A 15,251-nucleotide genomic window follows, 5' to 3' on the forward strand; every position below is an offset into this window, starting at 1 on the left:
CCATGCTGACCGGGACTTCAGTGCAGCAGGTTCCCCACGCATGACCTATTGTAGACTATGAAATGTCATGGATGGTGTCAGGAGTTCCCTGTTGCTGTTGTTTTGGTTTAAGAGAGACAGGGAGCACCTCCAGTCTATTGCCATTTTGGAGTGGGATTCAATCATATACGGTACTGGAAAATTCAGGATGTACAGTTATAGTTGATTGGGAGGTCTTCTGCAATAAACCCACTTCCCCACAAAGTGAGGGAAAGGGAAAGTGAAATGCAGTGGGAAGGTTGGGCAACACTTGCTTTGATGCAACATAATCTAACCTCGCAAGCAAATCAGAACAAATGCTCATTATATATCCAACCTCCTCTAATCTCCCTGGAAACAACTCAGGATGAATGCTCAATAAACAGGTTGTCTGGAAGCAGCCAAAGAAAGGCCCAATAAAGTCATTGCCTGGCTTCCTGACTGATGTGTCCTCTAAGCCGGGGATGGGGAATCTCTGGCCCTCTAGATGCTGTTAGACTCATCAGCCTCAGGCAGCAAAGGCAATGGTCAGGAATGATGGGAATTGTAGTCCCAACAAATATCTTGAAGGCCACAGGTTCCCCACACCCTGCCCTTAGCTTTCCACAACAACAGGATATATTTCTTTTGGGAGGAAAGGGTGATGGAATGGAAGTTGTGCACTGGCATTTGGGTATTTCGCCCAGAATCATAGAATCGTAGAACCTGCTTTACCACAGCTTGGGCTTGGACACATGAGGATCCACAAAGAGGAATTGGTTCATTTGGTTAAAGGTGCTCAAGGACTGCCTCTCCTCATATGAACCAATATGAACCCTGTAATCATCACCCGAGGCCCTTTTTCGTGTGCCTCCTCCACGAGGGGTCCTGAGGGTGGCAACATAAGAATGGGCCTTTTCTTCCTATATACAAAGGACAGAATGTTCTGAATGTGTTTGAATTCACAGCTGATCTCTCACCTGATCTGCTGTGATATCAAACATTCAGTGAAAACATTCTAAAGTAATAACCATATTTTTCCATATACAAGACGCCCCCTATTTTTTTAAACCCTAAATTAAGAAATCAATATTTTAAACATCAAACAGAACAACTTTGATATTTTATTAAATATTCAAAGCACCAGCACTGGTGTAGCAACTCCCACCAGCTCCTGGGGTGGTGGGGTTGCATGCCCCCCAACACCTGAGATCGCCAAAAGTTGTTGTGCTTGGGGGGGGGGGAGATCACCTGGGAAGGTCAGTGGCAGCTTCTGGCAGCTTCTTCACGGCAGCCACAGGAAGGTACCGTAAGTAGTGTTTTGTGTGCATTCACCATCCATGTATAAGACAACCCCCAAATTTTGTCTAAACCTTTTTAGCAAAAAGCATTGTCTTCTACAAGGAAAAATACAGTATTTTCTTTTGTTTCAAGTAAATGGTTATGGACTGTATACACACCATACATTTAAAGCACATGGAGAGCGCACGCTTCAAAGAATTCTGGGAACTGTAGTTTACCCCTCAGCGAGCTACAATTCGCAGCACCGTTAACAAATTACAGCTCCCGAGATTATTGGGGGTGTGGAAATGTGCTTTAAATGCCTGGTGTGTGTGCAGCCATGATGGTTGGTTTAATTTCACAGAGCAAGCAGGGAAGAGACTTTAGCAATGTGCAGTCAAGACAGAGATCCTTTCTCATGCTAATAAGAATTTATCACACAAGAGTGTTACTATTTTCAACTGCAAAATGCTGGAAAGCATGGGCATCCCAAGTATTCCCAAGAAACAGACAACAATGCCAAAAGCACTGTTGTCACACAGCAAAATTTGTCCTGAACTGCTGTACACCTGTATTATAGACATTTCAAAGAGTTAACACCTGTGGCGATGGAGGAGGCCTTCGCCCCAGGCCCGGATCCCTCTCCTGTGAGATGAAAGAGCCCCGGGGTAGCACTGCAGTCATTCTCTCTTCCTTTGCTCAGCCTTGGACGCAGGGTGGGAGGGCTTTGTGAAATATTAAAAATGTCAGAGACCCAGGCAGCCAGCAGGAACCACAACTCAGGGTCTGTTGTCAGATCCCCTCCACAGCTGGCCATGAAAGAGACTGGCCAGCAGATCACAGCAACCCTTAGTCCCTCTGACTAGGTGTGACTACCTTCCCCAAAGCCAGGGATTCAGATTCCATAATCTGCTCCTTCTCCCTCTGACCCAGGGGTGAAACTAGGCTTTATTTCACCCGGGTCAAAAAACCAGTTTGGCATCACGAGCACACATATTTGTACACAAACACACACAGGCTGGAAGCCTCATTGGTGCCCCTCTGGAGGCTTCACCCAGGGCAAAAAACCTGGCTAGACCCCCCCCCCCCCGGCTACAGCTCTGCTCTGACCACTCATTGTCATCCCACCACCAATCCTCTGACTCTGAGCCCTCTTCCCTGGGGGTTCCCGACTGGTGCCTCCCACCACTCCTCTGGGGAAAGGGTTAAACCTGCATCTCTCCCCCCCCCCCATCTCAAACAAATCAGAATGAATGCTCAATAAACAGCCAACACCAGGAGCTTCCAGACAACCTAGTTATTGAGCAATTCATCCTGATTTGTTGGCAGGGAGATAAGACGACATTGGCTATTTAATATGTTTGTTTGTTTGTTTGTTTGTTTGTAGGGATATTAGATGCTGTTGCGTTCCAGTGCATTTCCCAACCTTTGGAGAATATGGGCTTGTGAGAGGCTTCCCAGCCGTGCCAGAATTTGCTGCTTTGTGATTGAATCCCATCAAAATATAATGACAGTCGGGAAGCGGCCGTGATGTAACCTCTCCACAAACTTTGTGCAAACATATCAAGATGAACACTCAATAAACAGGTTGTCCAGAAGTGACCCTCTGTCCACAGGCAGAAAACAAGGGCCAGTCTTTTTTCCTTAGAATAGGAAACAAAATGTCATAAACCTTGATGGTGCTACATAATAAAGCTGCAATTCTAAATGCATTTGCTGGGGCGTAGGCTCTACTGAACACAGTGGGACTTGTTTGGGTAAGCATGCAGGGGAATTGTGCCCAAAGTATTTTGGGGGTGATTGTAATAAAGAGAGCCTGTAAAGATTAAGGAGAGAGTTGCTGTTTGATGGACAAGATGGCACAGATGCCTGAGAAGTTTGAGGCCAAGACAGGATCTACTGACATTTTCCTGTCTCTGATGCTATTGCTACTTTCCCCCTGCACATTCAACTTGGACTTTGCACTGCTGCAGGCAGATCTGAGCCATCATCACTCCCAGCCCTCCAATCAAATTGTTTGCTCCCTCTCACACATTGAGAAACTCCAAGTACAGGATGGGGACTTCCCCCTGGTGAAAAAGGATGGCTTTTTTTCAGTCACACTTGATGCTTAGAGCAATTCTACCTTCAGCCCATATTATATTCCACTTGTGGCCACGAACAGGGCCAGCCCTACTATTAGGCAGAGTGAGGAAGCTGTCTCACACAGCTGATTTTGAAAGTCACAGCAGGACAGCACCATGTGACTTTTAAATTCATTATTATTTGTTTTTTGCTCCCAGGGAGAGGCGCTTGTAAGATGTTGTTCCTCAGCTGCCAACAGCAATTGACCAGCCTAGGTATAAGGCACTTTGACTTGGGGTTGCGTTTGCAGCAAAATGTCTGGAGCTGGTCCTGGCAGTGAGGCCTCTAATACAGAGTGGCTGAGCTGCGATGACACTTAACCACTTGGCCTTTGGGTCTCTTTTGATTTTGTTGTTCTGTTTAATCTGGAGGATTTTGTGTGTGTGCACACCCAGTACTTCGATTTACAACATGCAAAGTTTCCAAAGCACCGTACACACATTATTATCAGTTACAGGTAGGTAGCCATGTTGCTCTGCCATAGTCAAAACAAAATAAAAAATAAAAAATAAAAAAATCCTTCCAGTAGCACCTTAGAGACCAACTAAGTTTGTTCTTGGTATGAGCTTTCGTGTGCATGCACACTTCTTCAGATATTATCAGGAATTCTTAAACTAGCACCCTGTGATGTAGGATGGTATAGCACCTCTTATACAGTGGTACCTCAGGTTACATATGCTTCAGGTTACAGACTCCGCTAACCCAGAAATAACGCTTCAGGTTAAGAACTTTGCTTCAGGATAAGAACAGAAATTGTGCTCTGGTGGCGCAGCGGCAGCGAGAAGTCCCATTAGCTAAAGTGGTGCTTCAGGTTAAGAACAGTTTCAGGTTAAGAACGGACCTCCGGAACGAATTAAGTACGTAACCAGAGGTACCACTGTAAATGAGACTGAAGCCTCGTTTATGAAAACACCAATCAGAGGTGACATGCAATGCCCACAAACAGATCCCTGAACGGTTCCCCTGCTTGTTCCCTGAAATCCAGCCTCAAGGGATGGGCAAGTGACTTTGACCGGAGAAGCAGTTTGGGGAAGGAAGGAAAGAAGTGTGTGTGTGTGTGTGTGTGTGTGTGTGTGTGTGTGTGTGTGTGTGTTTAACCCTTTCCCCTCAGGCCATTTTCCTGACCAATATCCCCCCTCCCCGAGCTGCATTCCTACCTCCTCTTTTTTCCTCTTGTGGAAATAGCAGCCTAAGTGTGTGCGGACTTTGGTCAGAAAAACAGTGCAGTGACCAGAGGCGGGGGGGGGAGCACTTCTAGAAGACCTGCTTGTTGAGTGCTCAGCCTGATTTGTCTGCAGGGAGATTAAATGATGCTGACTACTGACTGTTCATTCTTATTGGTTTGTGGGGAGGCAGGAAGAGAGATGCATCAAAGCAAGTGCTGTCCCACACTTCCCAGGGCATTTCCCCACCACTTTCCTCACGCAGGAAGCCTTATAATTTTGCAGAAGTGGGTTTACTGAGCAAGTTTCCCCAATCAGCTGCAAACGCACACCCTGGGGGCTTATCCATACTCACCTTTATCCCTTTTCTTTCCAGGCACAGCTTTAAAGCTCCATGCCTGAGCACTCCTTTTTTGCCCCAGAGCTCCCCCCCCCCCCCGGTGAAAACCTGCTTTTTTACAGCTGACACACAACAAATAGCAATTTGGGTTTTCTGCTGGAGAGCACAGAGGAAATGTAAGTGTGGAGAAGTCCTGAATTTGCCAGTGTGTGGTTGAATCCGACCCCAAAATAGTGACAGGCTGGAAGTGCCTAGAGACAGGACTCCTGTTATCAGTGATGGATGGATGGAAGGAAGAGGAAATATCAGCAGGTGTGGCTTGCTGCATGGGGTGGAAGGGGGGGGGAAGCGACACCATCCAAATCTGGACCCATGAAGTAAAAGTGCAGGAGCCCTGCAGCCTTCCTTTGCACCCCCTCATACAGACAACCTGCCAGAAACCATTGCATTTGGAATGCTCCCTGGGCTCACCGGTTTCTCTCCTCACTTCCTCCTCCCCACAGCCTGGCCTCCCCTGCTCCTCCTCACTTGCAGGCACCTGCTGCCCTCCTCATTTGCCCGATTTCTCCTTCCCTTCCCCTCTCTGTGTGATGGGGAAAGAAGCCTTTAGCTCCCTGCAGCAGAGAGACAGTACCGGCTGCTGCTTCTGCTTCTGCTGCCGCAACCTCAAGGACAATTCAAGGGGAAACCGGCAAAGGGAGAGAGGCAGGCAGGCAGGCAGGCGGCTGGACCAGTCTGCCATGAATCTTCTGGCAGTTTCCAAAGGTCTCCTCGTCAGGCACCATTGCCCTTAGAGGAAGGAGCCTTACAGGGGGCTAAGAGGGGACCACCTGAGCAGAGCGAGCCCCCACTGCCTCCCCACACACATACAAAGGGAAGAGGGATGCAAACATGGGCATGCCAAGATTTGAACCTATAGCAGATGCTGGCCATTAACCATGGTCAGGGGAAGGTCTTTAAAAACAAACCACCCCCACACCTCAGAGAAATGCCTTCAATAGATTAGATATTCTGCCCCTAAACCCAGAAGTGTGAGGACTGTCTTTGGTCACTCACTAGCTGCTAAATGAAATATATTCTGAATGTGTTCTGAGGCACCCTTTCTTTTCACACTCTTCACTGTGCTGAGGGGCAGACCAACAGGCAGATTAAGCACACGATTAAATGTAAAGGTAAAGGACCCTGCCCTGACAGTTAAGTCCAGCCACAGACAACTCTGGGGTTGCAGTGCTTGTCTCGCTTTACAGGCTGAGGAAGCCAGCGTTTGTCCGCAGACAGTTTTCCAGCCGCTTCTGGCGCAACGGAACATCGAAATCAGAGCAGCACACGGGAACGCCATTTACCTTCCTGCTGGAGTGGTACCTATTTATCTACTTGCATTTTTTGGCGTGCTTTTAAACTGCTAGATTGGCAGGAGCTGAACAACAGGAGCTCACCCCGTCGCGGGGATTCAAACCGCCGACCTTCTGACCACCAAGCCCAAGAGGCTCAGTGGTGTAGACCACAGCACCATCTGCATCCCCAAGCACATGATTAGGTAAAGCAGAGGCACACAAAAAATCCTCATTTCTAGGTTTTTTTTGGGGGGGGGGTCTAAGTAGCCACCTGGAAAACCTAGAAAGAATCTATTTTAATTTCAGCAAACCTGTAAATCTGGTGTCATTTTGAGAACTTTGCCCTGCAGCATCTTGCATTACCCTAATGGGCTCTGCTTCCACATTAGAAAGGTAATGTGAGGAATGGCCTGTGATCAATTTTTTTTAAGTACATCAGATGTGAGGAATCTTTTCAGCCTGCAGGCTGCAGATTATTAAATGCATAGTCTGCACTTCTAGATTACTACCTAGGATTCCATTCAGAACACATATAGCCTTTGTTTTAAAACAGCTGAATTGGTCACTGCTCATCTCCAGGCACAATTCAAGCTGTTGAAAGTCCATTAGTGTTTAAAGTCCTAAATGACCCATGCCCCAAATATCTGAGAGAGCGCTTCCTTCCCTACAGGCCCTCTCAGGAGTTAAGATCAGCTGGGGGGGGGGCTGTCTTGGTAGTTCTGCTACTGTCAGAATCTGGGCGGGGGAGGAGGGTGGCAGCTCAAGGGGGGGGCATTCTCTGCAGCAGCTCCTATACGGTTTTGGATGCATGCTGAATATGCGCTTCTTCACTCTGGCCTTCAACTCCTCATTCTTTATTTCTGATTGCAATTCGTTTTAAATGCTGTGTTTTAAACGTTGTAACCTGCTCTGGGAACTCAGGACGAAGGGTGGGTAATAAATTAAAATAATAATGATAGCACAAATCCGTACCCACCCATACACAATGACACACATGCATTCATACATAGCTGTTAATTCAGACATACACTAACCCACCCACCCACTCATCTGCTATCTTACTTGCATCTGCTCAGAGTGATTTAAGTCACAACCCACTTAGCTTTAACAATGCAGCTGGGCCATGTCTCCTCTGACTAGTCCCTTCTTCCACCTTTCAGTGACCCGGGTTTTGTGAAAATCTTCAACCCAGACAGAAACAGCCAATGAATGAGTCATAAATGCCAAAGGTCCTAATAGTGTTAGAGCTGCCTATGTTGGGTCCGTCTAGTCTAGTGCTCTATCCAGCAACTGGATGCGTCTCGGAGAGTGTTCAAATGGGCTGTAGTGGGGAGAAAGGGGGCTTTTAATGAAATTGTGAATTATTTCCCCCCCCCCCCATTGTTAGCCAAATCATGCCCCTTAATCTTCTCAGACAGGAGCCAAGTGGCTGTCTGAAAAGGTAGGGCACTGGCCTCTGTCCCCCCCCCCCCCCATAATTTGAACACTGCTCTGGAAAACTCACAAGTGAAGAAGACAGAGTCTGGGGCAATTCTTTGTTGTTTCCCCCCAGCATCTGGTAACTGGAGGTCTAGTTCCTTTAGATGTGGGAGGCAGTATTTGGAATCACAGCAGAGATTCCAATGCCAAGGTGGGGTAGGAGGGGAAAGCAATGTGGGGGTCCTCAGGTATAAGAGCCTTCTCAGCCCAAGTTCCAATTCTGCAGATCAGAATTGGTAGCTAAATCTTCCCTTCTGCCTCTGGAATCACACCCACTGACCAAACCACATAGTCGCCCGTGTAAGTCACAGTGGTCAGGAGAGGGGAAGTTTGAATATGGGTCTGAAAACTTGTTGCAAAGCAACTGGATGAGATGGGATCAGGGAGGAATCAGTGTCTGCACTATCCTCAGAGAGCCCTGGCTAGTTCTTTGAGTGCCATGGTTTTACTGAAGCAAGCTCTGTGAGTGGAGTTTCTTTTCCACTTTCTCACCATAAACTTACTGTCAAGTCTTAGGAACATAGAATTCCATTTTATATGGAGTCAGGCCATTGGTCCACCTAGTCAGTATTGTCTACACTGGCTGGCAGCAGCCCTCAAGAGTTTCTGGCAGGGGTCCGCCCCCCCCCCCGGCCTACCTGGAGATGGTGGGGATTGAACCTGGAGCCTTCTGCATGCACAGCAGATACTCTGCCCCTGAGCTGCAAGACCCCCTTCTCTTTTCCCTTGCCAGGAAGTCAGAACTGAACGGATGATGAAGCAGGAGGGGATCCATTTCTGACACCAGAGCTTTTAAATGTCAATGCTGAATGGCACAGAGGATCAAAAAGGAAAGGCAGAGCTCACTTTCTCACTTTGATGAACTGTGGCCTAGGCAAAGACACTGGTTTATGCAACCATCAAAGAAGGATAGCAAGCTTTGGGTCAAGCTGCCCGAAGGAGGGGTGAGACACCTTCTTTTCATGGACTACCAAATCAAACCCAGTTGGCTATCAGCGCCTGTCTGTATTAACCTTTGATGGACAACCAGCCCAGTTCCCTTCCTGTGTCAAGGGAAGCAGAAGCTGGAAGCTAAATTTAGCACAGCTCCACTTCTATCCATTTATACTGGGAGTGAAACTGCAGAAGCTTTGCTCAGCCTTTGCTTTCACTCCCTTAACACATCCTAAACACATTTACTAGGAAGAAAGTCCCATCTGCTCAAAAGCTAAAGGGGGTATGGACCATTCTGCTGCCTGGGGACGGGCCCTGGTTTAGCATGCAGAAGGTCCCAGGTTCAATCCCTGACATCTCCAGGTAGGACTGGTTGATACTGAGCAAGGTGGACCAATGGTCTGACTCAGTGCAAGACAACTTCCTATGCTCCTATGTTTTCATGGGTCAACTGATCCATCCTCACCCCATCCTTATTTCCATAGACCAGACCTCAGATTGCGTTCAACTGGACTTATTTCCAAGTGCTTGCAGAGGACGACTAATGCTTGCTTTTTAGCAGTACCTTGGCCCTGACCCTATTATCTCTGAAGGAAACAACACTTCCAAAGTCTGAATCGGAAGCCTGCCAAACACGAATCAATTTTCAGCATTTATGCCTACAGCAATCCATCAGCCAATTTTGCTTCTGAGTGGCAAATGCAGCAGCAAAATTGACTAAACAGATGAACATCAGTTAGATTATAAATAACAATAATAGTAATAATCATGCCAAAGCGATTCACTATAATTGAACCTAGAAATTGCCATGAAGATATGCCTGTCAATCTAAAACTAAAACAGACTGTAATAAACAGCTGGTCTTGTTCCACAACTGAGAAGTAGCTGCATCTCAGCATCATAAGAAGGGATCAGACCAAAGTATCCAACTGCACGCCTATGGGAAGCCCAGGCACATGAGGCCAATAGCTTTCTCCTGCTGCTGTTCACCAGTGAGGCAGACTGCCCCTGCGGTAATATAAAGAACCATAGAGGGCCTTGTCTTCCAAGTATCTGTCTAATCTCATTTCAAAGCGGAACCACTGGCCATCACCAAATCTCAGAACATTTCGTTGTTTTAACTATGGTTCAGAAGTCCTCTTTGCCTGCTTTAAATTTCTCATAGTTCAGCTTCATTGGGTGACCCGGGGATCTAGTACTGTGAGAGATGGAGAAAAAACTTCTCTCAATCCACTTTCCCCACGCCATGCATGCTTTTTGCACTCCAAGGTGCAAGTGGACCTCATTCCACGCACACAGCATAGTAGAATCCTGCCTGTTATTGGGATTCCAAGACCCATCAGCCCCAGCCAGCAGGGACAAATGCCAGGAGGGCAGGGAGCTGATTCCAACAACGTCCCACGTCCCCCACTTTTAGACTATGGCGCTCTAGGAGCCAAGATCATTGGCTCCTATTAATTCTGGGATAAAAATAAGATTTGCTGGTGATAATAAAAAGTATAATCATCATCATCAACAACAACAACACCATTGTTATTAATAAATTAACTAAAGTTATATCCTTCTCTTTCACCCAAAGGAGCCCAGAGTGGCAAACACAAAAGGATCGAAAATAAAATAAAATCACATTTAACACTTTTCAAAACATGTAAAATTAGGTTGAGATGGGACAGACTGGGCCCTTCCATTCCTCTAATGCAAGTATGATAATGAGAAATCAGCAAGTGGAGTTTTAAAAGGACACTGGAGGCAAATATCACCACCTGCTTGTTTGTTGCAGGGCTGCCACTAAAGGGTCAGAAGCAGGAGCATGTTAAAAAGCTGGCAGCCTCAAAAACTGGCAAGTTTAAGAGCCAGGGCTCCTGGGTCCTGTTCTCACAGAGCAGGAGGATCTGGAGGCTCTGAGGTTGTGACCCCAGCTCTACAGATCAGGGGCAATTCAGGTGGGGAGATACAGGTTTCTTAACAGGTAAGAGAACAGACATTTTGTGATCTGGGGTTTAAGGGTAAACTGCATGAGTCACAAAGCAAAGAAAGCTAAATGTGGGTAGTCCAATAACTGTAGTTTATCCCTACAAACCCCCATCACCCTTCACAAACTACAGTTCCCAGGACTGGGAGAAATTGTGCACTTTAAAGGCATGGGGGGTGTGCAGCCTAGATAAAAGGGCTAAAAACAATAAATAAATAAAACAAAACTACATAGCCAAAAATTCAAGGAAGTGGCCTGCTGAAACATTCCAAATTGGGCCAGAAGTTTTCAAGCTCTCATTGTAGCAGCGGCTTTGGACTGGTGTGTAAGGGTTGTGTGAACAAATGTCATAAATGTCAGAGGTAGTAATGCTTCTGAATACCAGTTCCTGGAAACCACAGAAAGGAAGAGGGCTCTTGTGCTTGGGTCCTTCCTTGCCAGATTCCCACACGAATCTGGTTGGCCACTGTGAGAACACGATACTGGATTCGATTCCCTGAGCCAGCAGGCTCTCTCCTTCTGTTCTTAAGCATGGGAGACTGTGGGGACTGCCTGCCTATTCTGCCCACCCAGCCCTACCCAGAGCCTGGTACCTTCGGTGGGGGAGGTCTTGAGTCTCCTGCAGAGCCCATTGACATCGGTGTAGGTCTCCTGGACTTTCTGGATCGCCTCGGCCCCACGCAGCTCCATGAGGGAGCGCAACTCCGCCAGGGTGCAGCCAAAACCGCCCGCATGGTTCAACTCTTGCCGTTGGCTTTTGGGGTAGAAATCCACTGAGCTGTTGGCCATGTCTCCCATGGTGGAGGTGAAGCTACAGCTGAGCTGAGCTACACTGGGCAAAGGTGTGGGGAAAGGGGCCGGGGGGGGGGGGGTGAAGAGTTGCCTTGGGCTAGGTCAGCCTGGTAGACAGAAGGAGAAACCTGTGGGGAGGGAACAGGAAAAGCCATTCATTGGAATGAAAGGAAGTAACTCCAGGAAATAACTTTGATTCCCACCCCCCATGGCCTGGATGGTAACCTGCTCAGCTTCCCTGCTTACCTGCTCAGTCACAGTGGTGTCCTCTGTTCATCCTACAGAGCCCCAGATGGAGGGGCCACAAAGTGTTATAGAGGCCAGCCAGGGGACCAAGCCATGGAAGAGGCAGAGGAGACGTCCTTGTCAGAGTGTGGCGCCACAGGTCTCCCCACTGCAGAAAGAGAACCTGTCAGAAAGGCAACATGGGTGTTAGCAGAAAATTAAAAAGACAACCTTGCCATATACATACATCTGCGCAAACATAACCTGAATGTTTCTCTCCCCCACACCTGCATTTATTAATCCCCTGTTTGTTTGTTTGTTTGTTTGTTTGTTTGTTTGTTTCCAGTATGGCCCTCTACATCCCAAAGTGTAGAGTCCTAGGTTCGAATCTCCCCATGACCATGAAGCTCATTGGACCAGTCACAGTCTCTCAGTCTGAAGTACATCACAGAATTGTTGTGAGAATAAAATGGGGCGGAAGGGGACCATGCATGCCACTTTGAGCACCTTGGAGGAAAGGTGGGATAAAAATGTGATAAGTAAATATACAAATAACAGTTTAATAAACAAAAGCTACTACTTGTTTATAGAAGGAATGGCCACCTTTAATATTTTTTCCCCATTTCCTGTAATACACCTGAGATACTTTCTCTCTCTCTCATGCACTGATCTTGCTAGGTCAATTCATCACCAGTAGTTGACAGTAGGTCACATCCATGTTCATGACAACTTATATTCATTTGAGTCAATTCTGTGGTCCTTTACACTGTAACACACTTGCCTGTTATCTCTTGCTCTGCTTGGTAAAACACACACACACACACACACACACACACACACACACTCCTATTTTCATTCATAATAAACCCATTCACTTAAGATTCACTTCATTCACTTCACTGAACTGAACTGTGACCTACAAGGTTTCTGCCAGAAAAAGTTAGTCTTTGCAGTATTAAATAATACTATTACTTCTAAAAATATTACAAAACTCTTTGTTCTAAAACCTTTTCCTTGATATGCTATTGCTCTGCATGCAGAGTGTTTTTTGAGGGCACGCATAAACATGAACACACACCTGTAGCTGAAGTGACGTGCTCCAATAAAATCATCACTCATTTCCATTGAATGCATGAACTTGCCCTCATCAGACCTCAAATGTAAACCAAACTGGCCCCAGAGAGTGTTCTTCCCCCATGAACAGGTGGGGACCACATGCTTATTCCTGATTCTGAGGGAGGATTAGAGCAGGATGGGGAACAACTGCTGGGGTCCAGGACATGACTTTGTCCCCAGCTCAGATAGCAAGCCTCATGGGGAGTCTGTAGGTTTGTATACGTGCTGTAGGTTTGTATACAATGGGACGTCTCCAGTTCTCTCCCCCTCCCCCATGCTTTAAGAGGTTAAGCACAATGTTAAACTTTAATTGTTACATATTGATTAAGGAATATACTGCATGAATGCTTGCTGAATGCATGTATGAAGGCATATTTTAATAGCTGGGTAACTGACACCCCCAAATTAAAACTTTGAGATACCAAACAATTAAACCACCAATGTCTAAGGCTACACACAAGGTGTACACTGTCTGGGGTCTCCCAATTCAATGCTGCTCACAGGGTGTGATAGCAAAATAAAACAAATCTGCATTTATTAATATATTTTACTTTATTTACTTCACCTCCAAGATCCTGAATGAGTATGGCACAATAAACTGTTGGAAAGGTGAAGAGCTGTCCAGGGTCCTGAAGCAGGCTACTCAGCCCAAAGCTATGCTTGGTGCTGATGCAGAGGAATTTAGACAATATTTTATGGTGACTGTACTAGTATTCCCACAATGGAACTTCTGTGTGACTATTACTTATGTAAATATAGTAACATGTCACAGACAAGTAGTGAAATCGCAGCTCATCTCCTCCTGAAATTCCTCTGAAATATGGGGTGTTTTGGACATATACTGCTTGCCTATTAATACATTGGTTAAAAGGTAAAAGTCTTTGTCTTAAACGCTTTAATCACTTCAATTCTTGTATGTGCAGGGAGTTCCCACCTCCCCCCCCCCCAAGACAGCATCCAAACATGCCATTTCTCACCTGTAAGGTACAGTCCAGGAAATGTTTACCCCTGAGTCTGCTGACTCTATAAACTGTATCTCATCTGTCACTGGTCATAAACCTGGCATCTCCACTGGTTCTATCATTACTGCCTAGCCCTGTTTTCATGACCTTGTCTCATTTCATAATCTTGTCTCATTTTAGCAAGGAGAACCCCCTGAACTCAGCTATAATCTGTTAGAATGCTCTGCATGTGTTAATTTCTGTTCTGCAAGATCTGATGCATGAAGACGTTCCATTTTGTAGGAGATGAGGAGTCAACTGTGGCACTGTAACCATGCAAAATTATAAAATGCTCTGAAGACCATAAGACAAACCAATCCTTCCTAAAATGAATTGTGCTTGAGGGAAGCATGTTGCTGAATGTCTTGTGCCAAGTGATTCAGATTTGTGTGCTTGCCCAGAAGAGACACGTTCCCATCCACCTGCCCCCCCGTCCCCACTAGAATCAACCTTATCTCTGCTCTTGTAATTGTAATCATCAGCCAAAAGTTAAGTAACTGGGTGTTGCATTATGCACACTCAACAGGGCTTTGGGCTTGGGATTGTTGAACAAGCATTGCCATCAGCAGAATGCCACAAAGCAAACTGCTTAAAAACCGAAGGGAATTGCAAAAGTGGCTTGTGACATTGGACAGGAGGGAATTACCACTGTTCAAGGTGGGGGGGAAGTGAAAACCCCCACATGGTATGCCCAAACACTCAAATTTACAAAAATATATAGCAATTACTTTGATCCAATACATAAGCTGGGGTAAACCTAATCCCTTCCTATTTCGCAAAATTCGTGGAAACTGAGCTGTCTTCACATACTCAGCCAGGCATATGGGAGCTCATTCCTTAAGGTGTTTGCAGGTGTGCTATGTGTGCAAACACCAGGAACCACTTGGGCAAGACCAGTCGCATGGGTTGCCTGCATGACTGGATGAGTGTCTGAAGGAGGCCTCATTCAGGGGACAGATTCCAAAGCCATGGCCAGGGCTGTAGGAACACTGCTATTCTGCGTAATGAGAGGAACTGTGCAGAGCTGGCAACTGGATGCCAATTGGAGTGGCTGATAGAGCTCTTTAGTGGTCAGTGGGTGGAGCGTCAGTCTCCTTTGCATATCTCTTTGCTCCTTCCCAGTAGCAGCCAGTGTGGTGGGGAGGGGCACCCTCCTGCCACCAGCATTATTGCAGTTCACATGGGCAGGGCGGGGGCGGGGGGCCCGTGAGGTTGCAGCTGTGTGGGTGCACTGACAGGGGTGCTGGTTTGGCTCCGCCGGTGCATCTGCACAGCCCAGACCTCACCACAATGCTGCTCCACCAGAGCCCCATTCAGCGAAGCTGCACCGATGCTGGTGATGGGGTGGCTGTTCTGTAGTCCTGTCCCACCACACAGGTTGCTATCACTCTTCCCCGTCACTTCCAGACGTAAATGTACAAATGACACAAAATAAAAGAAACCATGTAAAGGTGCTTAATTTACACAGATTGCAGATATCATCTTTTCTTGGCA

At 46.7% G+C, this 15,251-nt stretch overlaps 1 protein-coding gene across 5 annotated transcripts in view; it reads right to left on the reverse strand.

Moving 5' to 3' along the window:
• Nucleotides 1–11,484, reverse strand: part of ATP2B3 (ATPase plasma membrane Ca2+ transporting 3) — a 74,321-nt gene extending 62,837 nt beyond the window's left edge. For all 5 annotated transcript variants that reach the window (XM_033174099.1, XM_033174098.1, XM_033174102.1 and 2 more), the window contains exon 1: nucleotides 11,217–11,484. In XM_033174099.1, the coding sequence (XP_033029990.1) occupies nucleotides 11,217–11,421 (205 nt within the window). In that variant the 5' untranslated portion in view covers nucleotides 11,422–11,484. The remainder of the gene's footprint in view (nucleotides 1–11,216) is intronic.
• Between the last annotated feature and the right edge of the window lie 3,767 nt (nucleotides 11,485–15,251).

The sequence above is a fragment of the Lacerta agilis genome, chromosome 16, assembly GCF_009819535.1.
Source record: "Lacerta agilis isolate rLacAgi1 chromosome 16, rLacAgi1.pri, whole genome shotgun sequence".
Taxonomy (NCBI): domain Eukaryota; kingdom Metazoa; phylum Chordata; class Lepidosauria; order Squamata; family Lacertidae; genus Lacerta; species Lacerta agilis.